Raw genomic sequence first — 25818 nt, forward strand, 5'->3', positions numbered from 1 at the left:
AACAGCATAAAATAGCAGAAAGCAACAGAAATCATAAGGCAACATATCTACACTTCAAAATAAATGCTTATCATGTTACACGCTTTATTAGCCAAAGTGGACTTCCCTTTTACAGGTATTACTACAGAGACCTAGATGTTTTCCCCCATCATGGAAATTATTTCTTCAGTTTTAACATAACATTAACTTTTTTGGTACACCGCTTCCTAGATGGATAACACGCAGGTCTGGTGTGCTACCAAAATTCACTCCTTTACAAGAAAGAGGGGTTTTGCCATGGACAATATACTTTAAGAAGTGTATTTATGTAGAATTTATTTAAGAAGTATTTATGAACAGACTTCATGAACAGAGCTAAACTAATAAGACTTTATTTAAATAATGTTGCCTTTTGGCATTAAACAACAGAACTTCTCCTGAGGTGACAATTAGTAATCAAGACCTGTACTACTTTATCAGGAAGAATTCAGTCATCATCAAGAAGGAAAGTTGAAGCAGCTATGTAGATGAACTAAGAGACTTAAAAATTATGCATTTCATCATTTTCGGTCCTTCCAGCATTTACAGAATGCTGTAGGTGGAGTTTGATGAAATAAACCAGTACATCATTTGCTGTTCTTTAGCCTTGTGAAAAACATGCACAAGATGCTGAGAACTGTACTTTGCAATTCTGCTGAAAATAAAATTTGCTACAATTCTTGTTTTTCCCCACTAGTTCTGTGAAAGAGAAATACAAGAAATGTTAACATTCCAATGTCTAATAAATATATAAATTAATATAAATTAAATGAAAAAGTACATATTCACCATTAGTGTCATTTCAGATGAGAAGAATTTGAAAAGTTCTCAAGAAAAAAAGTTTATAATTACTAAATTATTAGCATAGTTAATAATAAATGGACTGACCAAAAAAAAAAAAAAAACCAAAAAAAAACAAGACTTGGAAACAGCAACACATCCACTAGACCTACAGATATATGCTGTGATATGCATGCAGTGTCTTGCATTATACTACATGCACATCACAGTTGAAGTCTAAAGCTGAGTCACTCAGACCAAACACAGTTTAAGAAATATAATAGAATAAAGCCCACCCAGCTATTCACATTAGCAAAACAGAGATCGACTGTAATCCAGTACATCCACTGGCAAGATTTTAACATCTCTACATAAGTTTTTTAAAAGGGCCTGGATATTCTAGTCATATCATGACTTGGTCTTCCATGATCATCTTCAGCCTCAAGACAGGAAAGCTGAAGTAATGAAGGCTGTTCCCAGGAATTTTTGTACAGTATGAAAGACAAACTTGCACCTCACCACACACCACTGCCTTTCCAGGCCTTTGGTCAGAGTACCAATATTAAACCAAAAGTTATCAGCTTATTTATACATTTTTTAATAGATTCAATAATGTTTGCAATCAAATTCAGGACCCAAAGAATAATCAAATTTTCAACTCTTTATCATTAATCTTTTCTTCTTAGTTTGTGTAAATCTCTTTCTCAAATTCAGGGGATCATACATAATAACCCAAATGTAATTTCAAAACACAGTACATTTTTTCTGCTCAGTTTCTGAGTATCCAGTTATTATCCCAAGAAGTAAATATATTCCTGATATCCTCCTTCAAATTTACAGCAAAAATTTTTCTTAGTATGAAATAGAAGAAAAAGGTCATTCAATACACAAAGAAAGCTTTAAAATTACATAAATTATCTAGAAGCTTTAGCATAAAAATATTATTATTATTGGTTATATTTTATTTTGTAAAGCATTATATAAAACACATTTCAGTTAGCAAGGTTTAGACCCATTTCACAGCAGAGATCCCTTACAAAAAATCTTCACAGCACAGCTCTCACACACAACCAAATCCAGAGGAAAAAATATAGAGTATTTTGTAATTTAGTAGGTAAAAACTGCAACTGACTCACCCATATTACACTAGTTTCTACTTTGCTCCAGCAAATGTGGTTAGTACTTGTGTCAGAATCTTGCATTTTAATAAGGTTATACTGAACCACTGACAGGTAATAATCTCATCAAGCCTTCTATTACTTTGGCATGGTGACCACATGACCTGAACATAAATTTCTTCTTACACTACAGGTATGCCACATTCTGACAGCACAGTGCTAAGGGAGCAGTACCAAGTAACCTCTGAGACCTTAGAACCATAGAATTGTTAATGTTGGAAAAGGCCTCTGAGACTGAGTCCAGCTACCAACCTGGCACCACCGTGCTCCTCACTAAATCACATATTCAAGTGCCACATCCACATGGCCTTCTGAACACTTCCAAGAATGGTGATTTCATTACATCCCTGGGCAGCCTATTCCAATGCCTGATGTTTCAGTGGAGAAATTTTTCCTATTATCCTTCCTTAATATAAACCTTCCCTGGCACAATTTGAGGCCACTTCCTCTCATCCTGTCACTTGCTACCTGAGAGAAGAGATCAACATCCACCTCACTACACCCTCGTTTCAGGCGGTTGTAGGGAGTGCTAAGGTCCCTCCTGGGCCTCCTTTTCTCCAGGCTCAACAAACCCTGCTCCTTCAACCTTATCCTTCTGAATTACCTTGTCCAGGACACCTCTATCTACACCATCTGGTCTGAGTCTTGCCACAGCTACCTGTATCTTACTGTATTTAATAGAAATAGAAGCACCGAAAAATACTGAGAGTTGGAGGATCTGGAATGCCATCCTGAAGTGCTAAAATGACTGCTTGTCCCACTTTTTCAGAAAAAGGCAGTGGCTTTTCTTCTTTTCTTTGACTAAACTTGGGAAAGAAAAAAAGGTCCCTTGAAGAATGCTAACTAAGTAACCCAATCATTTATGGTCTCATCATGCTCCAGGGCAAGCCTTATACAGAGGTAACCTGTCAGTAAACTGATCCCCATAGCAAGGCTGCCTCTGCACATCTTTGAAGGTTGCCACTGACAAGGAACTCTCTACTGAGCAATAAAAACAACATTCCCTTTGGAATTGCAAATATTTTCTGCAACTTAAATAAAATTTCAACAACAAAACAGAGCAACCTGAAGACTGTTAAGAACAACATTCTAGGGACAAGACAACAGCACTTTACAACAAAATTCTGACTTTTAAGTTTCTGGTGAAGATTTTAAGGTGCCTTTGATCCAAGTACTTTGGTCTTTCCTTATAATACAAATCATCACCATTATTCTTGGATACAAGTGATGGAAGAATGAGAGAGGAAGAAAGGAAAGATAAGAATTAAAGATGAAGAAAGATTTACTATACTGAAGATATTATACAGCTTTAATGACAAGCTATGCCCCACATTTTGACATACCCATTCATAATATTTTCTCCAAATGGAGTTTAAAACCTCACTTGAAGATTTTAAAAGGCCTGGATGGTAAGGTTCCAATGACATTATTTCCAAAAACTGTTACCTCTTATATCTCAAAATTTGCAGAAACAATTAGCCCTTCCTCAAAATTAATCTTAAATTCAAACTAAACAAGCACCCAAATTTACTGCCATAAACCAGCCAGGAAACCAATAATATTTTTTTCTACTATTTCTGATGATATACTACTCACAGCCACAGCAAAAGAAATTACAAGAATAATTAACTTGCAGCTGAATTGTATGCACTGGGCAGCAAAAGCCCCTCATACCTCCAGGCTGTTGCCAAGTGCTAAAGCCAATGCAAGAGTTCAACCTTACCTTTAAAAGTCTAGCAGTTCAAGGTATGAATACTGCTATTCCATGTGACCACTATCCTATGGTACCAGAGGCTCCCAGGGCATAGCAGAAATGTTTTAAGAACTGAGAAGATTGCTATCTTTTTCTATGTAACCCAGGCCTTAGAAAGCAGCCTGTTTTTCTGAGGGAAAGTAAGAGCATCATAGTCTCTTCCCCTCTGTACCACCTCAACTTTTACTGAAAAACAACAATAAAGGTCAACAGGAACATTTGTACAGACTATACAGCTATTTCTGTCCCACACAGACAGTAGGAGCAGGGTCACAAAAAGGCTGGGATCTCTAATGACATCTATTTTCAGTTAAGATTCTCTACCCTTACAGATTCTTTAGGAAAAATATTTGCAGATGGCCCATCAATCTGTGCTGTGCTCCCCTCCCCCTCCCTCACAAACACCCTGAGCATCTGCTCTACCATTGTTTAACAGCACTGCAGCTCTGCACAAAGGCTGGGTCTCAAAACCTAGAGATTTTTGTGCAGGCTGAGGCAGAACTGTCCTGCACATATCAACTTGACATTGGCCCCAAGGTGACTAACATCCACACTCTCCACATGTAAGTCTCTCCATAAACAGCAAAATATACTCTCTGAAATATTAGGACTGCAAAACAATGTCATTCAGTTCAGTGGGATTTCATTGTTACGAGCAATGCTATAAAGAATCTCATATGCCAGCATACAAAAATTCCCAACAATGCTTTACTACAGATAGTTTTTACATATATTGCAAATAATACTTTTCAAGTCTGCATATATCCAGAATATATCTAGAAAATGACTGTTACTACACTCTCACATTTGTTATAAACAGACTCACTTAAAACTTACAGTAAGCATTTTAAAGACACAAGAGGTTTGCAATTTAACTTGCAGCATAAATGTTAGCTATGTCACAGAACACAGCTCCAAAAGCCTGTATATTCTCACAAGAACTCCTCTTCCAAGAGAAAGAAATTATTTTCGCTCCCTTCTCTGCAATGTCAAAACAACTAATCATCTGGGGAGAACCACAGACTAACTGGGAGTGCAAGACTTAGTCTTACCACCAGTTCTGCATGCATGGAAGTGACAGCGCTATAATGAATCAATCCTACAGTCAGTTCCGTGCACGCTTGCCTGATTCCAAGAATCACCTCTTTTCAAATGCCACATGCCTTTTGGAATACTCAAAATGCATTTATTTTTTCCAATACATAGGACATCTTCATGAACAACTTAGACACTGCCTTCAACAGACAGCAAAGAAATTTAAAAATTATTTATCACATGTTATTTTCTTAACCAAGTGAGGGGCTCCACCCTAGTTATTCTAGGTATGTCAGGACATGACTCCATCATAAAGCAATCAGTTAGATTAACTTCTGCATCCATGTGACAGCTTGAAGTCAGTAACAGCTCATGCAAAGCCTGTATGTTGCTAGATCCTAGATTAGGGCCCACTTCAAACACTCCTCTTTCATCATCATGCCTATGAAGCATAGAAGTCTCTCTTCTCATTATACTGCTAGGATAGGCTCAATTACCGCTCAGTAAAGGGACATTCCAACACAATAAACAGCACAGTTACAGCCAAGAAGCTCTCCTAGTCAATGTAATTAGGCAACTCCAGCCCATAGAAAGTTCCTCAAGACAAGACACACGGTTTCACTGCACCTAACATCCTAACCAAATCCATCAAATACAACGATATATTTATATGGACGCATGCACAATGAAGAAAGCTTGGTATGTTTTTGGTTTTTTGGACACAAACACAAGAAGTCTCTGGGAAGACTTTCCAGAGAGTTCCTCTGAAAAGTTCCTCAGAGTTGAGATGACAGCATGTCCTCCTGTCATCTCAACTCTGAGCCCCATGATGGAAGTGAAGTGATAGCGAATGCAGAAATGCAGAACATGCTGCACTTTCTGCTACAGCAGCACAGATTTCCCAACACAGAGAACTACCAAGAGGTAGTTCTTCCACCATCGCTCAGCAAAAGCACTGTCATTGCAAAGAGATAACCAATGATTATCCTGTAGGTATTCCACTTCTCATAATGCAGTTTTCTGGTGCGTTAGCATAACCAGCACCTCTGAAGGTTCAGCTTGTCACCTTCGGCTGTCTGAACGTTCACAATCCATACAGATCAAGTAATTTGTTTCAGTCAGACTCTGATACATCTGGCTTTAATCTCATTTCCACCCAGTCAGAACGACATACAGTAAAAGCATCGTGTACCCATTTTGTGCAGAGCTATTGTGCGTTTCTGAGTCGTCACTGTCGCTGATGACAATGGTGTCCCCATCAGCACTGCTGGTGTGGCCATTTGCCATTCCATTGTGATGGGCTGGAGCTATGACTTCCAAAACCTTACACTGCAACCTGCAATAAAACAGACATTTATTAATGTCAAAAGTCTTTCACTAGTACAAGGAGCCTAAAATTGTAGCAAATGTTATTTTAAGAATACATACATAATTGAACATTGTAGTGTCTATGTAAGTAATTAAGAGCCTTCAACTGAAATACTTGGTAAGATATTCATTCACATTCCTAATAAATGGACAAATTCATCTGCTTACACAGCAATCAGCTTCACTTCTCAGGAAAACAAATCAAGTTACTTGTGGTTGTGAGGGTTTTTTTCAGTTCTCACTTAAGTAAACTAAAACGTTAACTTAATGCGTTACTTTAATTTTCATAGCAGTCTAAGAAAAGCAAAAGATTTTGAGATCCTGGAGTATTTTTATTGTAAGAGATCATCTTCTACTACTGTTGATGACCTAAATAAACAAGGCTGAAATGATCATTATGCATCTAATCTTAATAATGGCCCATTTATCTACTGACACATATTAAGGCTCCATCTGGCATGCACACAATTGACAAAAACAAGCCTATTCCTTTGCCATCCTGAATGCCAGTTATAAAAGGGAGAATTAACTACATACCAAAAAGTACAATTAATCAACACTTCATGCTGGGTAACTGTACTATAGTTGGTTCTTAACCACTAACTTTCACCCCTTTCTAGAATTCCATGGTTCCTGTTATTTAGCTTAACATCCAAAACCCTTGTCTGATTAATGAAAATTAACTGCTGTTGTCAATGGATGTTGTCACATTCTACCACTAAAAGCTCAAAGCATGGAGGAAAAGAACACAATGATTTCCTTCTCAGGGCACCAAGCTGTCCTACTTGGAATATGTAAAATGAAGAATACATGAAGTCCTGGGCTTGAACTAGTGGTGTCCCATTTAGGCTAAAAACATACAAACCTCATTAAATCCATGACAAATTCTAGATGTTCTTCTATCTAAACTGAACATCGGCAAAATGGAAGCAATGTCAAAATATTTCTTGAACACATCTTTCTGAAAGCAGACAGTACTACCCAAAACTTGCACACAGAGAAAAGATTGGGGACAGAGAAAGGGAAAGAAAATATGGCAGTCACCAGAGAAAGCCCCAAAGAATTAAAATAATGTAATAACATTAAAATATCCTAGGTAGTATTCTTGTGACATTATCAAGGACCACTAATGTAGTAAGACCATGTAGCTGCTCTGTCCAATAGGAAGGGAGGTCCAGGATGCTCCATCACATTATTAAAAAAATATGAAAATAATTTAATTTTAAAAAACCAACAAAACTATTAACATCCTTATGTACCCCTAAAGACAGCAATATGACCAATGCTTACAGTATCCATGGCGACACGAGAGCTGCTTGCACGCAGAGGCAGTCCCAGCCCACTTGGCTGGGCCACAGGCACACTGCCATTCCAATGCAGCCTATCTTGGTTCCAAAGCTGACTGGTCTGGGGCTGGATGACACATCTTCCCAGACAGTGAGACCAAGCTTATTAACTGTAAAAAGTCTAAATAGACTCTGTATAAAGAACCGAGAGTGTCCAAGTATAGTGGAAGTAAAACCTGGTGACTTTTCACAAAATCAATCTAAGTCCAACAAGGCTTATTAAGGCCTGATCCAGCACCAGACTCCAAGTCCTCTAAGTAAAGTCTATTATTAGTAACTTGGTTTTCCAATGTTTGGAACATCACAGTTACCTCTTCATACTAAATAATACAGAACTAACTGCATGACAGAATGTGTATTATTACGCGTGTTTTTTTAAAATATAACTAAGATCATCTCCTAAAAAAGATTTCTTAGTAGAATTAGTTTTGTTTCAGATTATAAAATATATTTCCTAATGAGTTGAACTCAAATGAAGTCACACATTTAATTTCTAATGGAAAACCAGCAGAAGCTCCCGGCACGCTCCTGCTGTTACGGCGCTCGCCGCTAGAGGGGGCGGCACCCGCCCCAGCACCGCGCCGCCCGGGACAAAGAGGCTTCAGCGCACACACGCCCCAGGCCGCCCTCTGCACAAAAACACTTCACTCCTCCAGTCACCGAGGAGCTTTCCGACGCTGATTTTACCTGCTCATCCATCGAGCAGCCCCGTAATTTACAGGGCACCACATCTCCTTATCTAAGGATGGAAATTACATATTCTATATGCTTGACTCAATAAGCAGCAAAATCCCCAATACAGCTGCATTCCACTCCCACCCCCTTCCCCTTTATTTTTCAACAGGAAGAATGACTAACAGATTAAGCTATCTCAGAAAGGAAGTGATACTCCATCTTCTATGCGTTCAAATCATTACCAGAAACCTTTGGGGAAGGAATCAAGTGAAACACACATTACCTGGTGCAATAAAAGCACAATCCTGTGCAATTTACTGCTTACTGATGGACGGGAGATTAAAGACAATGATGCAATCATTCTTTCTGGCATTAAAGAAATAATCTATGAATGATTATTTTAGCCTGTAGTCAAGTCGTGGCTAATAGCACCAATTCCCTGGACTAAGTGACAAAAACACTTTCTAGTGCAAGTGGTCTGCTCTTCTTGATAACCTAGTAATTCCCTGAGTTCACTCACTACAACTCTTATATTATAAGGCACACAAAACAACATAGCTGAAAGCTGAAACATGACATTTAAATGAAGCATACTGCTTGAATTACTTCCTAAAAAAGATACTTCAAGATCTTTACACAGTTTATGTCAAATCATGCTCACTATTCCCAATAAATTAAGATTTGGGGGCAACTAAATCTAAAAAGACAGCAGCATCAATGTATGTAAGTATGTACCCTAAATATCCCCATGGATCAGGAAGCACTTTCTTCAAATTACAATAAAGATTACAGTCACACTGAGTGAATCCCAAAGGCTTTCAAAATATAGAGAATAGAACCATTAGGAACTTGCACACTCAGCCAGGCTGTCAGCTATGTCACCTTCCTAGAGGAACACACCCCTGAATTCCTTAGAGATCGTTCTCTGGTGGTTTCCCTTTTGGTTTATAATACCTTAGGAGTCCCTTGCTCATCTCCATAAGACTGCATGTTCCATCATGGCTCACACATTTCCAAGTCAGTATAATATGGAAGCTCTTCAGCTGGGCTACTGATTTCACCCCCAATACTGGCGAGCTGCACCCGGGCTCATCTCTGCCAAGCCTGGTCTTACCCCCGTCCTTCTTCAAACCTAATTTTAAGCCTTCTCAATCAGCCCTGACAACTCATGGACTTTTAGACAGGCAAACCCCATTTGTCTTCAGCAGGCCTGGTACCATAGAAATCCCATCCCATTATTGCAAAAGCCAAAACACCACTGATGGCCCTTAAGCCACATGTTGATCAGGTGAGTTCTCCTGTTGCTTTCACCATTTTCCTCCCTGCAACCAAAGGGTTTGAGGAAAACACCACCTGTGTTCCAGCTCCTTCAATCTGTTGCCCTAGTGCTCTGAAGTTCTTTTTGACTGCCAGAAGACTTCTGTCATCAATCTTGTCATTGTCAACCTGCACAACAACTAGAAGTGAGTAATAATCAGAGGGCTCAATTAGTCCTGAGAGTCTCCAAATAACATCTCTTACCCAGGTCCCAAGGATGCAGCATACTTGCCTGTGGAATGGGTCCAGCTGGTATATGGGGCCCTCAGTTTCCCTGCAAAGGGAGTCACCTACAATCACCTTTCTTTCTTTCTTTCTTTACGCCCAAAGCTGTGATCCATCTGGCTGACTTGTTCTGGGCAAGCACCAAGAGAGAACTTCATCCCCACTATTATCTGCCTGACCCTGATACTGCAGAGCTTCATACATATGGGTGCAAGTGCCCTTCATACAAGGGCACTTGGGAAGAAAAGGGAGGCATGGGGGAATTGTCCTGTCTCCCTGGGCAGGGACCTGTTTCCATTCACCCTCACCTTTTAGGTCACTCGCTTCTACCTGCTGAGAGGGTCAGGGTTTGTCTGACTTTTGCTAAGCTTCCATCCACTGCATTTCTCTCAGGGACTGAAGGATGTGACTCCAGCAGTCTGTTTTCTCTCACACTCCCTAATACTCCTCTGCCTTTTCCATTGCTCTTTAGAATGAAACAAACCAGAACAAATTCTTTCATTCATCTCAGCAACTCAAAGACACATACAGAAGCTATTATGAGTTGCAAAACAGGCCAGGTATCTCCATCTACTGCTGCTGGAGAAGTAGAACACAATTTAAACAAGAGAAGAGGATCTGCACTCCACTATGTAACAGGCCAAAAACGTTACAGGATACCACCTGAAAACCCTTAAATTATTGGCACTTTTGCTTCCCAGAAAAGTTCTTCACAAACGCCAAGCAGGCCTTTACATCCAACCAAGGCTGGCATTAGAGAGGCTCTAAGAGGAGAAACCACTTCTCACAGCTCCTCAATTGAGCATTCTGCACACTAACTTTTGATCTGGCTGGCATTAATTACTCTGACAAAAATAATAGTCTGGTATTCGGCTACGTCCCCATTTCAAGTTAAGAAAAACCAAGATACCCTGAAGGCTCAGATGTGTTGTAAATACGTTTCTTTATGCTTTATGATAAGCAGAAAAAAACTAACCCTTGGATGGCACATGGCTGCTTCAAATGAGACAGTGGGGGAACATTGCTACACTTGGAAGTCAACTTTTAAAATAAAACTCACAATGATCAGTGAGTCAGAAGCAAATTCACTTTTTAAGACACACAAATGAAAGTGAAGCTTTTCAAATGCCAAAATTAAAAAAGCACACTTTTTCAAACAGTATGTAAAGTTAGTTGAATACAGAAACCCCCAGAAGAGTAATACAAGAAGCTGTAGTATCAAGTGCTAAAAAGTACCAAAAAGCTATGGCATCATTCTGTTTTGTCAGTTTTAGTAAGTTTTTAAGAAGGAAATGTCAAGTACAAGTAGTCACTCATATCCTCATCCTAACAGTTCTCATACGCTTGAGAGTAATTAAAGAGGTAAAAAGAGAGACAAGATCTGAAGGAATAAGTGACATCTTTTACTAAGCTAACTGATACTGTTTAATGCACACACAAAACAAAAGCACACAACAAGGAGACAGGTTTTATGCACATAACAGCTTCCTAAAGCACAGAAAGAGCTGCTGCTTTTGTATTTTAGCATCTTCATTTGTCTGTCAAGTTACAGTTAAGATTGTATATTTCAAAGAAACTAGAAGGAAACACAGTTTTGCTTAGAACAGGAGAAAGTAAAGACTAGCTGTATCAGCTGTCTCCTGGAGAATTAGGACAGTACTACATTGGTATATGTATCATTTGACTGCCTAGCCTTTGGTTCATAACATTGTACTGATTAAAAACAAGTAAGTAATAAAATAAACTAAAACCTTTACCTTTGAAGTTATAGTTACAAAACAGAGAGTGTGAGAATGACATCTAACAGAGACTGGCAGTGCCAATTGTTCTAACAACTATTTAACAACCTGTAAGAAAGGAGTTGCAGGTTCTGTCCCATATATCATCATCTTCCAGTAGTCAATACAAATATATTTATTAGTCAACAAATTTACATTTGAATCCCAAAGGATTTAAAGGCAATGGAAAGCAAATTCCTTAAATATGATTTTTCCAGGCCAGAAGGTGATTGATCCTTAAACAGTTATGCTGAAAAAATGCATACTGTATTTGTTTTATGAATAGGTGAGCTGCTCTCCAGTACTATCAGAGATGCTGCTTCACAGACATCACACTAGTTTTAATACTTTCTGGAATTCAAATTCACCTTTCAAAATAAAGTAGTAAACTTCCTTTGTATACAGGAACTTACATGTAAGCATTACCACTAAAAAGCCACAATTATCAATTATAATTTAAATTCTCTGTATCTCATTAGTCTAAACATGCAAGACACTTTGTCACTTACTACCTAGTGGTCTTATTACATAATAACTCATCCTAGCCTCAGAAGATCACTACAAATATATAGACAGATAGATATAAGCAACTCGCCAGCTTGAATAAGAAAGTTGGAAAATTAGCTATAACTTTATCTCTTGCAAGGAATATCTCCTATCATCCTAACTCCTTATCAGCTATAGTCTTGACCAGCAACATGCTTCCTGTGCCCCAGTTAAGACTTCCAGAGATGAAAACAGTATGCAAATCATTTAATTGGCCTAATGCAATGGTTAATCCACTCCTAAATGAACACTCCTAAAGCACTGGGACACCACTCCAACAACTGATGAGTTAAAAGCAGTTTGATCTCTGATCATCTGTTTCCTGCAGCCTGACAACTGTCAACATCAGATCATTCGAAGCAGAGAAAGGATCTTAACCTATTCAAATGTATGATCAGATGCAGCAATCTTCCTAACAGAACATCATCTACTACTTGTGTATCTAGGCTTATTTTTAAAAGCATTCTGGTGTTGCTTGCTCAGAGACTTTAGGCAAGTAAGTATTCTTTTGCAGTGGTGTCATCTAGTGGTCAAATTCAATGAAATAAAAGATACTCCTTTCTGTATGATTTTCTTCCTTCTTACACACTGACCTTTAAGCAATCTATTTCAGTCTGTAAGTAGCTGACTTTTTAATTTAATTACCTGATGTTCAAGAATTGGTTGTGCCCCAACCTCCACATGGGGAAGGGAAGACATCCCCACATAAGCTATTTTTAAGAGTGCGGGTAGAGTTGTCAGATCTCCTCACTGCTCAAGTCAGACCAAAAGCTTATTATTTAATTAACTAATTATCAAACTGCTCACCTATATATCCTGATAAAGAAGAACATTACTTCTTGTGACAGCACCCAGACTCAAAATACTGATGATAAATCACAACAGGTTGTTTACATGGGCTTTAAATGTAGTTTTTCCTCCAACAAATTAAAATAGTTGTAAATCCAAAGAGTATGCTGCTGACTTCAAGTAGAAAGGAACAAGTCTTACTGCTGAGCAAGTTAAGCTGTTGAAGGGTTTTTTTTAAGTATGTCTAAGGCATTAGCTGAGGTTATTATTTTCAGGTAGGTCTTTCATATCACATAGTTTCAGCTTTCAGGTAACTATCTTCAGATGTCAAAATATGTCAAAATCAATTTCAAAAGTTTCAATTACCAATAATAAAACACAGTACTAAGACAGCAACAAATACACAGGTTACTGCAAGAGACACTATTCCTTGTGGAAAATCAAAAGACCAACAGGTACATGATGGGTCTTGAACTTCCAAGTTCTGAATGCCAAATATAGGGAGCAATTCTGTTAATGTGATCAACATATTTCCTCACCTTCAATAAAGTGTGAGCTAAAACATTAGCTGCTTATTTTACATGTTAATTGATCATGGCTAACATGGAATATTGCTCTAATCCTCCCCCCAGCAAAATCTCAAATAATTTCCATGCCTTTTTCAATAAACTACTTTCCATAAACTGCAATGTGACATTCTAATGGACAATATTTACAATGTCAGCTGGTTTCAATTCTTTAGCAACTCAAACTTAATTTTAGATTAAGTTTTCTCATTTTATTCTATAACGTTTCTGACCAATATTTCAAATAGTAATTTTGTCTTTTGTGAAGGCAGTACTAGTAAAGTGTTGTTACACAATTCCTACATTTCTTTAACTGGAAGTCTGAGCACCTTGTCTCTGAAAGCATAGCACAACTGCCACTTTGGAGAAAAATCAGCCCCAATTTGGCCAGAAAAGTCAGACACATACAAGCCAAGAAACATGGCCATTTTTAATCAATACATCACTTTAGAGGGTTAAAGAGCAAGCAGAATTATCTCCTTGTTGCTTCTAACAAATTACCAAAATGCACCCATAATTTTTAGAGACCACCTGAACAAGGCACATTATAGGATTGGGGGGGGGGGGGCTTTCACTGCAATTTGTTTCTGGTTGACAACAGTTGTTGGAGACACCAGACATACCAAAACAAGAGGAGGACAGTATATCCCAAACTCTCCTGAGTTCCCCATACCAGACCTCAGTAACAAGGCAGAATTAGCCAAATTCAAAACTGAGCAGCATAGCAAAAGGCCAGAAACCAGAAGAGACATAAGACCAGAAAAAGTAACCGAGCATTAGACGCTGCAAAAACCAGAACACACAGGTTTCATACAACCAAAAAACCCAACATATTCCTATACTCTGAACAAAGCACTTGTCTTCTCTTTGCAAATCAGCTGCCATCTCTTGCAGTATAATAGACAACTTTATATGCTCAAGGATAAAAACATTTATATTAAGCCAAAATGCTAAGCCTTCTAGTGTTTGTGTTCCCTAACACTTATTTTGTTCAAAATCTACAAACCTGCAAACTATCTTACAAGAATATTACACATGCAAAGTCAGGAGTTATAAAATAAAATATCAATATTTAAATTGTTTGAGCAAGCTTTGGTTACACATGCATTATGTAGTAGGCTTGGCATTAAATGATGCACAGAGTTCAGAAAACCAAAAAATCCTACTGACATTACACTTGCAAAAATCTTCAAAAGCAGTGCAACAATTTACAACACCACAAAACAACTGGGTTTTCATGAACTGCCAAATTCTGTTGCTGTCACAGAACACTATTACAATATAGATGGACTGTGATAATTTTTTCTAGAAAAGATCATAAAAATGTAGCTGCAAATGACAAATGTGTGCAAACAGCTCTGCTGAAAAGCCGTATTATGTACAAGTAATGTGAGTTGGTACACTTAATCCCCAATGCAGTACTTCAAAATACAGGTCAAAGTCAACTGTTAATTGGCAGACAAATAACTGCGCTTCACCTCCTCCCACTCTGTATTCTTTAATTATGTACCCCTGAGCATAGAAGTCCCTCTGCATTACCATGCTATTTGCAGCGTTTCCTGGATTTGGTATTAAAGGTCGGAACTAGCTCCCTGCTAAACCTCTGTCTAGAGTATCAGTGGCATACTATCAGCTAAGGCAAGTTTTTTATTCTACATTTTACACCAATTTATACTTATGTAGTTTAAAACATACAATCTCTAGCAGACTAATTTCTGATGGAAATAAATTTTATTTGAAACTTTAAATCTTTTGAACAGTATCCAGCCCATATCAGAGGCTTAAGCAATTTAGCTTATATCCTATACATGTACTGATAAGTGAAAGTAGAACATACACATCTAACAATTTTGTGTTTATCGCAACACAAGTTCAAGTAACCCAGAAGGTTGAATGAAAGGCTGGTAAAAAAACTGCAGCACTCTCTTAAGGAGATGTCACAACTTTACCTTTGGAAACATCTTTGGAAAGCTACAATGCACCAATGCAAATATTTCAGAAAAGCAATAGAAATAGTCATTTTTGAGGGACAAAACTTTTAGAAGAACAGTAATTTTTTTCTATTATTTCGGAAACTGTTTTCTACCTCTGAAGATACCAAGGCATTTCACTGAGCAAAAAAAGAACACCTGAACAATACTGACAATTCATAATATTCATGTTTCCAAATGAACAAATGAAACTAACGAACACCTTATTCTCTAAGCATATTAACTGCAATACCAGCGGTAACCTGAGTCTAGTCATTTGACAAGTACAAAGACGAGAATGAGAGAAAAAAACTTTGGATAACGGTTTTCCATACAGAAGGCAGTAACCCTGCTGAAGTTGTTCTCGTCCTGGCTTTGCAGACTGGGACTTTACTGGTTGAAAAGAACAGAACAGTGAAGCAGTGAAGGAAAGCTCTTCTATTAAGTACTGACCTTATGTACATAACCATACCAATTTCCTTACAACTTATCTCCTGCAGTGCATCGAGATTTTTCTTCCTGCTGCAGTACAAAATATGTGGATCAGCCACTACAAAAACTCACACAGAATAACTATTCTCCAGTGACCATTTTGAACCAGCCCACTCCTATCACCCAACAAACACCAAACTATGCACTGAGCGTCAGGCTACCCACAGGAGTCCCCCCTACTCTGAAGTGTAAGCTGTCACCCACTTCCTGAAAAAAGCAAAATAAAATGACCCTACAAAAACAAAAACCACAGCAGCAACAGCTGAACCCACAAAGGTTTTAGCACCCATTCTGCAGGTATGTCCAAGCTGAGCATGTTTTTTCACACCTTAAACCTCAATTAGGTGAAACTGTAAACTCATTTAGATAAAATATGGACCTTTTCTAGACCTCTCTTAGAAGCTACTTTAAAGAAAGACTCAAGCTTATTTACACTATAGAACATGTGTACCAATGATATCAGAAAGAATGCACCTGAAGCTTTGAATTCTTCCAAGGTTTTAATGAGTCTAAGATGCAAAAAAACCATTTGCAGTAAATACACCAGTATTACAGTAAGTATAACAGTGAGAGGGAAGAAATCCCTATCAACCTAAATTCCAGATAATCAACTATTATAAACTTTATACAGTTAATTCCCAACTTCACTGATAATGCAATCACAATTTTTGCACTACCTAAGAAGTAAAAATCCAACATTTATCAATTATTTAAAGCTTTCAGCAGTTTGGCCATTAATTCTGAATGAGTCATCAAAACTTATGTGTGTTGTTTTAATTCATAGCTTCCCCTGATTTCTCATTAAATCTTATTCTACAAACAACCCACCTTTCTTACACGAAAAAACCAACATTCTTTTGTACATCCACCACACAAACCAAAAAACATGCAGCGTCAAGACCTGAGAGAACTGTCATAGCCCCACAGCTGCTTCAAAGCTAAGTGAAGGTATCAAGCACAGCAACACAATCCTGCTCTTAATTAAAGCAGGGAAGTACAGTAATAGTACCACCAGCTTAAGCATCACACCTCACTTGGATGTATTTGTTTGATGGAGTTTATTGCCCTTTGTACTGGGTTCAAAAATGTTTAAATATACTTACCTTGCACCATTATTTCTAAGTACTTCCACTGTTTCATCAACAAAATACCGATCCTTGACATAAGCAAAGATTTCATCACAGATCTCATGAAGTCTGGTGCGATGGGTAAGGGTGGCCAAGTAGAGAACTGGAATGATGAGTGCCTCTGGAAAACTTTGAAGATTATGCCTGGCTCTCTTCTCTGATTCCAGAGCTTCCTGATATGTGAGTCCTGGTTTGCCTGTGACAGCACAACTCCACACAAGGCTGTTGCACAGAATGGTGCGTTCAAAAAAATCACTGGAACGGAAGAAAGGTCGGAGGGGGAAGAAAAAAGAAAACAGTTGAGTTCTGAATAACATTTTAAACTTGCTCACAGTTAATACAGCAGCAAATTGCAAATATCTTTTACAAGCATGAAATGCAAAAGCAGCTCTGCTTCTCTAGAGCTGGTAGATATCAAGGGATATTTGCCATTTTTTCAGCCATGGCATGGTAAATTGTTGTTGTACAACCACAGTATCCTCTCATTACAGACTACAGTAAGAGAACCAAGACCTAGAAATGCTGCAAATAAATATCCATGTATAAGAAGCCTTTTGCATAATAATCACACTGAGTTTAATAGGTGTCATACTATACTCACATCTCCCCCATTTCCACAAATATTTGTAAGATGAGCGCCTAAAACTGTACAAACATGAAACAACTATAAGATCACAGAGACATGTTGCAACTTGAATAAGTTCCAGATTTTGAGTGCCTTAACTCACAAACTAAAAGATGGGAGAGGTAAAAAATTAATGTCAAGTAGTTCTCTAAATAGTTTTTATTCCTTCACTGTTTGCATAGCTCTTACAGAAAAGCACTGAAATATTTTTTCCTACAGATTCTTTTCCTCCCTTGTTCCGTTAGTAAATATTGATTCTCTTCCTTCCACACATTTACAATAAAGGCTAAAACTGCTTTGTTGTTACTGCTTGTTTACTAGCCATTATATTGGAATCAAGATTGAAGATATTTCATTAGTCAAAATCTGTCCATTTTTGACAGGTGTCAGAAGAACAGCAGTTTATTAAAACATTTCCTAAATGAAGTAGATGGCATATCTATTCACAAAGCCATGTTAAAACATACAATATACTATGGATCAGTGATCAGACAGCAAAGCAATCTTTCAATATGCCCCAGTTCAGACAATGCTTTTACTTGCCTTAACAAATATTAATGGACTAGTATTGGTAACTACTGAATACACATGACAAACCAAGGTTTATCAGTCCAACATAGCTATTTCAAAGCACACAATATTCGGTCAACTGTGTGCATGAGCTACCTATACTGAAGTTTCATTTCATTCCTTTTACAAAAAAACCCAAAATAAACCATTTTAAAAAGGATAGACCTGTTCAAATAATTTCTAGTAATGATGTCAAGAGAATTAGACAGCTCACAATGAGTTTTTTCTTGCAGTCTTCCTGCAAACCCAAGCTGGCAAACATTCACTGGTGACACTGATGCAGATGATAGTGTTCACTGCAGATGGACAGATGAACCATAACATTTTGTAAATGAAAATGGAAATTTTCAGATTGAGGACAATGAAGGGTCTTGACTCAGATAATCCTTTCTGTATGAGCACAGGATTCCTCTGAGTCAGATATGCTTTAGGAAGAACCATCAGCTGCAAGAAGGGGAAAAGGACAGAAGAGGAAGGGATAGGTAAATTATCTGAATACTATTTAATAGCTAGAGAATTTCAGATTTTTATATCATCTGCTATCCTGCTACCTACTTAATATATTTTGACAGTACATGGATAATGTGGGCCTGCATACTCTAAAGACAGACAGAAGAACAAAGGAGAGAAAATTAGATAAACTATTCTTCAAGATATGAAGAACAGATGGCTGTCAGTCATTCTTTGTGAATCTTTATTGTGCATTATACTTATTTAAACATATTAAAGAACAGGTTCGACAATAATCTGTTTTGTGAGTTTGGGGGTTTTTGTGAGGTGATAGAATAGATAAAATGTGATCTCTTCAGGTCTTGTCTTGCCCTACATTTAACTATTTCTGTATTAGAATAAGTAATTTTTATGGATGGATATTCAGTGGATAAAGTAGCACTTACTTAAATCTTCATTCACCTGCGTTTCTACATATTTTTTTTGTCTCAGTTACCCGAGAGGCTCTTGATAACTATCGTTAGACAGGAAATAGAAAAACACTCTAAAGAGTTACTAAAAAATGTACCAGAATATAAATTTTTTAAAAAATTATTAAGGTAAAGTTAAAAAAAAGCCAAGGAGGTATCAGAGGGCAAGGGAGAGACAGAGGTTCACACTGACAGTGTTCCTTTAAGAGCTGCTGTTATTCTTTGTGAGAGGACACTGGGCAGTCATGCTATTTAAAGCAGCAGCATTGAACTTAAGAGGAGAAAAAAAAATTTAAAAACAACGGAAAAAATAATTTAAAAATCCCAATAAACAAACTTCTTTCTAAAAATTCCTAATCATGATTATTACAAGTACAAAATGCTAGGATTACTTTAAATGAAACATATTTGAAGAAAATATGTTCCATTTGCATATGAGCATATTTTGTGTATCTAGTTTCATTCTCCCTCATTTCCTCTTTTGTTTTGTGTGGATTTTTCCCCTGTGAATTTACAGGGAAGAAAAAAGAGTGTGAAAAAAAGCTACATTCTATTTTGAAAGCATTATTTAGCTATCTTTACCTTTATTGCATCAAAACCATCTGTGGCTTAGTCTGTTAGCAGTTTCACTGCAATGTTTTAAGGATCTCACTTTAACTTAGTTTGAGAGAAAACAAAATCCCACCATATACTACTAAATATACTCTTTCTGTCCCTGTCTCTCCACGGCACATTAGCTATCACAAAATGCTTGACAAAGAAGACACAACAGCTACCAAATCAAGGGAATGGCAGCAGCAGCAGCGCTACCCTTTCCCTTTACTTGAAGGGTAATAATGCCCTTGATCATATTCTACATTCAACTTAACTTCACAACAGTAAGAGCATCTGCTGCTACATCACATCTCAAGCATTACCTATGTCTTTATCTAGGGAATTATGGTTTCTGGGGCTTCCTTGCTGTTTCAAGATCTCTGTGACTCTTGGCAACATGGAGAAAGAAATTCATACAATACACATCCACAAAAGTCACTTGCATGGGTACATCTGCATTTGGGAAGTCAAATGCAACTGCAGCACCCTGGTGATGCCCACATCAGCTCAACTACTCAAGAAGCATGGACTAAAAACTAATTTGTCTTTGTAATTGTAATTAACACCAACTTCTCAGCTGGATGCCTCTTTTCATTTAATTAGTTAGTTTTCTATGCAAGGTAAGGCAAACTGTAAAATTATCAGCAAATCATTGAGTAGTAGTTTAATGCCTCTACTCAGTAGGTATTTGATAGGAGGCAGGTCATTAACAGAAGCAAGAAATAAATTACTTGCAATCTGTGTGCTGACTGCATTTGCAATGGATATAAAAATCAGCCTAGGAATTATGGCTGTCTTTTTCTTGAACTAACCAAATATTCCTCTTGATTTTAAGATAAACTAGATTTTTAGTGTGCTTCAAGAGCATTTATTGCAAATATTTACTTCCATTCATTTTCTTAGCACATGTTAAAAACAAATAATTAAGTGTACCACAGGAGGGTAATCAGAGAAGATGAACTCTGCCATTCTGGATCAGAGTTTTCTTGTACTCTTGGTCTCCAGAAGTAGTCAAGAATTTGCATTACAAATAATGCACAAAACAAACAAAAAACCCATGATAAATACATTTATTCCTTAATATTTGTGGGCTAATTATGCATTACAGAATACATTTAAAGTGATGAGTTTCTCTCCAAGAAAACAGGAAAATTCACCTAATTTAACTAAGGACACTTAAAAAGACTTTTGAAAGATCTCTATTTGACTGTAACCAAGAACTCTACAGGCCAACCCATAAAGAAGTTTCACTAAGTTTTGAAGATGAAGAGAAACAGCTCTTCCTCTCCCCCTCTCACGCTCTAGAATGAGAAACATTCCTACCACTGCATCGACACTACTTATCATTGTATTTTTCAAACGGTCTTCATACACAAGACATCCCACACTTTAATAGTAGCTTTCTCTGCACATCTATATCAGCTATGAACTTTCACAGACAAGGTGTCAAAGACTGGTGGTAATATCCCACTGGTTCAATATGTTTTGCATGCATTCCATATATGTCATGCACATCAGTACTTGATCATCCTACTTTGACCCCACAGACTCTCCTTGCTGGTCTGTCCCTCTAACCAGGAATATAACCAAGCATGAAAAACATCAGCTCTCCCAGTTTCTGTTACTAAGGATAAATATAACTGGACATGCTCCCCCCTTCTGAAAGCGTTACAAAATTATGTGATTGTATTTCAAATTAAAGAGGAAATACATTCTTAACAGGAAAGTCACTTTACAAAATACTAGTCTTGCCAAATTTTTATCATATTAGTATAACCATTTCTTATGTAGAAAAGAGTAATACTAATGTATGATTTCTAATCAACTCTACTACAGCTGATACATACATGAAAGCAGCTTTTCACCACTAAGTTTGTGCTCTGCCAAAAAACCCACCAAACAACCCAACAAAAAACAAACACAAAACCAGTTTGAGTCTGAACTGTTCGTATAGTTGACGTAGGGGGTGAATTCAGATTATCATATATATCTGTACAGCCTTCTTGATCTAGTCAGACTGCAATTTTTAAATTCTCCCCTCAAATAGTAGATTCAAAGCTCGACTTAGACAATGGCTTTCTTTCATGAAATAGCTAATAAAAATTTTAAGAAGTGGGCCTTCCCTATCCCTATTATTCTAATTGCCCTTGCTTAAGCAAAGAAATAGGTGATGTGTTTTCAGAAAACTATCAATCAGCAGAGACAAGGATCATCATCTTTAAAACTGTCTAAAAGATGACCAACCTTATCTTCTCCAGCAGATTATGCCACAACTAACAGTAACCTAAATTTACTACCCATCTGTGCCAGAACACTTTGCTAGGTAAAGAAAGTACAACATTTTCCAATCCAATGCACCAATTTTACCCAACCTAACAAAAAGGGCCAGAAAACAAAAACAACAAAAACAAACCCATTACCAAAAAACACACACACACCCATATGCAAAAAACAAACATAGCAGAATTTTCTGTAGAGTCTTCCCAAATACCACATTCTAAGGCCTGACCTCTCAGCTAACCACCTACTGACATTTCTAGGGATTGCCTGTGTGAACACATCTAAATTTACTCCTTAATTCATGGACTTTGGTTAAGTAAGGAATTTGGTCTTTCGTACTTATTGACAACACCTCTGCAGTGTAAGTAAGCCTGTCAGAATACTTCAAATAGTCACCAAACATTTTGAGAACAGACAGACATTTTAAAAGGATTCTTTTCAAACTGAAATTTTAGTAAAACTACATGTACCTGAAACATATTTCCCTGCATCAACAAATTTTCCCAGTGTCAAATATATTAGAGTCATCTAATGATATGATAATAATTGTACCCGGAAAAGCAGCTTATCGGAATAAGCAACTCAGTATCAATAAGCAAAGCAATATCAGAAGCTGGGGAAAGAGGACTTAATTCCTACAGAAACAGGAGGCTGTCACCTCTCCCTTGTTAGGTTCTTATATGCCCTATGAGGAAAATACTCCTTACAGAACTCCCAACAACGTAATCAACACCCCTAGAGTATAGAGTTCAAGGAACAGCAAGGCATTACCCTTCAAAGTTACCTAATCCAGCTTCTTTAAAATTTTATTAAGTGAAGTGTATTTGAACAACAAAAACAAGTCGAAACATGAAAAAGATTTAGGTGTGCTTTTATTTCGTATGCCGAAAATAAAACACATTTTAGATTTAGTCTCCTTAGTCTGCACATCTTTAAAAAATTATAGTTTGGGTGTGGGGGCCTTTTGTAGGTGGGAATGTTGGTGAATCAGACCGGTGGTGAAAACCCGTAATTTATCGGCTTTTGAAAAATGTCTTGCTAAATACTTTCTGTCCATTGTTCTGACAAACGGTGAAGTGAGTGGCTGCAAGTTCGGGACTACGCTTGCCATTCGCCTTCACCCGTTAACGGGAATTTAATCTATCCTGTTCAGCTTTGTACACGCGGAAAAAAATAAAAATAAAAAGGATGGGAAGAGCGATAAAAGCCTCACTAGGAAAAAAAGCTCCTAAGGGGACAGGTGCGCTCGCTGGGCTTCAGGCGGGGTTTAACCCCCGGCTGTGCCGCCCGGCACGGGAGGGCCGGCGGCGGGACCCCTACCCCGCCGGACAGGTGCAGCGACCCCGCGCCCGCGCCGCGCTCCCCGCCGGCCATTTCCAACCGGATCAGCCGGCAGCTCCCCGCGGAGGCGGGGCGAGCGCGGCCCCGGGCGGCGCGGCGAAGGCCGCCAGCAAAGGGTTAACCGCGGGAGCCGGCCGGGGAGCCCAGCGGGCCCGGCAGCCTGTGCCCCCCGCCCGGCCGTCACCACAACAATAGGGCACCGGCACACGCCGGGCGGGCGGCCCCCACTGCGCCGGCTGAACGCGGGCCCGGCGCGGCCCCTTCCGCGGAGCGGCCTAGCGCCGTGCGCCGCCGACACGCGGCTGCCGGCGGGGGCGGACGGGAGGGAGAGCCCGAGCCCGGCAGACGCTCCTTGCCGCCCGCCGCCTCCCACAAGCGCAACTTTCACTTCCCCGGCGGGGGCAGGGGCGACACCGCGGAAGGAGCCGGAGAAGGAGAGGGGAAGGAGCCGGAGAAGGAGAGGGGAAGGAGCCGGCTGTCTTCCTTCCCCGCGGGTGAAGGGGGCTGAGGGGTACCCCCGCCGAGGAGGGGCAGGGGGAATCCCTGCCCCAGGCGAGAGATCCGCCCTCTCTTCCCCCATCCCCCTCGCACGGGCACAGGCTAGGCGCCAGCCGCGGTCCCCCACTCACACCCCCCGGCAAGGGTCCCCGCAGCGATCCGGGGAATCCCCTTTCCTCCCTCCCTGCCCGCCCAGGTGTCAGAGGCGTTGGGGGCTCCGGCCGCTCCCTGCCCGCCGCCGCCGGAGCGCGGGGGGGTTGGCGGGGGAGTGCAGGACGGACATAGGGACGCGGACACCGACACGGGGCTCTTTCTTACTCGTAGTTCCTGAAGATCTCGTTAGTGACCCTGCAGTAGAAAACACGCTCGTCCGGTCGGAGGTCGGCGGGGGGCTTCACCCTCACGAAGGGCTTTCGGTGCAGTAGCGGCATCGTCCCGCTCCCGGCTCTCTTCCTGCCCCAGGATCAGCTTCAAGGGGTACGGAGGAAAATAAAAAACACGGAGAGATTAAGTGCGGCAGAGGCACCCACTAGCCCGGGGAGGAGGGAGCGGGCCCGGCTTGTCCCTCCTCCCGGGGGAGCTAAGGCAGGAGCGAACGAGAGCGGCGGTGGCGGCTCGGCGGAGCCTTTTGTGTGCCCGACACGCCGTTGCCTGCCTGGGACTACGCGCGGACCAACGGCGGCACCTTCCTCCGCCTCCGCCCGCCTCACAATGGGGCCATGACGCCGAGCGGCGGGCGGAGGCGGCAACCCCCGCGCCAGCCGCGCAACGTGCTCGGCTCGGGGATACCCCGGCCGCGCTTTGTCTTCTGCGGCGCCCCTGCCTTCGGGTCACCCCCTTTCCCCCGCCTCTGACCCACACACGCCCGGCCGGACACCAACTTCCACTCCCCCGCCGCCTCCGCCTCCTCCTCCTCCTCCCGCAAAGCAAACACCCAGGAGGGGCAGCGCCGACCACTTATCTCCGTCCCTCCCTTTCTGTCGGGTCGCTGCCTAACTGGGGTCCTCGCCCTTGCCGCCCAGCGCCTCGCCCCGGCCCGGCAGCTGCCGGGCTCCGCCGTCGCGGGACGGCGCGGCCGCGGCGCGGGGGACAGCCCGGCCTCCGGCCTGTCCAGCGGGGGCTGCGGGGCTCCCGTCCGTCCTGCCCACCTGGTGCGGCCGCAGGCTCTGCTCACTGCTCGGTCGGTGCGGAGCGCGGTCCCCCTCGCCGCGTTTCTTCCCTTTCCTCAGCCCCCCCCCCCGCCGGCTCCTGGGAAGTTTTTGATCTACTTCTTCAAGCCCTCAATCAGGAAGAGCTGCGGGGAGGAGCCTTCCCCTGCTCTCCCCTACATCTTTATTGGCCGCTCGGTGCCTTCCAGCGTGTGTCACACAGGAAGAGAGCGAGCTACATTATTAATTAATGGATGAGAGGGCGCATCCTCCATTTTTGAATTATCAGCCGGAGACCTCCGGTGCGGGGGGTGCGCCCAGCCCGGCTGCCGGGAGCGGAAGGCGGCTCTCTCCGCGCGGCGCTGCGGCCGGCCCGGGCTGCGGGCGTCTTAAGCGCGGCGACCCTGGCGGGGCGGCCGAGCCTGCGGCGTGCGGTGCTGCCCGCCCGCGCCTCCGCCAGCGGCGTCAGCAGCCGCTGCCGAGGGGCTGCCGAGCAGCTGTGAGACCCGGCGAGACCCGCCGCTCGGCCCCGGAGCCACCCCCTCTCTGCCCTTCGTACCTGCCCTGCGAGCAGGGGCCCCGGCGCGTCTCCTGCGGGGCTGGTTCCCGGCGTTTGACAGCGCAGGGCCGGGCGCGTTGCTCTCTCAGTTACAGCCCCCGAGCCACAGTGCTGTCGGCGCGGGCGGGGGCGTTCGGGTGTATTTTGCAGAAAGTGCGATTGTATATAATTAAGATGAGCATGAGGGTTGTACGTGGGCCCCCTAACATTGCTTTTCAGTTCACCGAAAATACCATTAAATGGTTTCGTTAATGGATTCATTTTTCATTACCATTTTTTTAAACGCTAATGCATTTACAGTGTCATTGGTAATTAAAACT

At 40.8% G+C, this 25818-nt stretch overlaps 1 protein-coding gene across 3 annotated transcripts in view; it reads right to left on the minus strand.

Annotated features, from left to right (window-relative positions):
- BAZ1A (bromodomain adjacent to zinc finger domain 1A) overlaps positions 1-25552 on the minus strand; it is a 63735-nt gene extending 38183 nt beyond the window's left edge. The window contains exons 1-4 of one of the 3 annotated variants that reach the window (XM_030274640.4): positions 25499-25552; positions 24110-24259; positions 16940-17218; positions 5957-6100 (exon numbers count right to left, since the gene is read on the minus strand). In XM_030274640.4, coding sequence (XP_030130500.4) covers positions 5957-6100; positions 16940-17218; positions 24110-24222 — 536 coding nt within the window. In that variant the 5' untranslated portion in view covers positions 24223-24259; positions 25499-25552. Of the gene's footprint in view, positions 1-5956; positions 6101-16939; positions 17219-24109; positions 24260-24939; positions 25382-25498 lie in introns of those variants that run through there. The other 2 variants (XM_030274639.4, XM_041716764.2) reach the window with 2 other exon arrangements.
- Positions 25553-25818: the final 266 nt, after the last annotated feature.

The sequence above is a fragment of the Taeniopygia guttata genome, chromosome 5 (genome assembly GCF_048771995.1).
Source record: "Taeniopygia guttata chromosome 5, bTaeGut7.mat, whole genome shotgun sequence".
Classification (NCBI taxonomy): Eukaryota; Metazoa; Chordata; class Aves; order Passeriformes; family Estrildidae; genus Taeniopygia; species Taeniopygia guttata.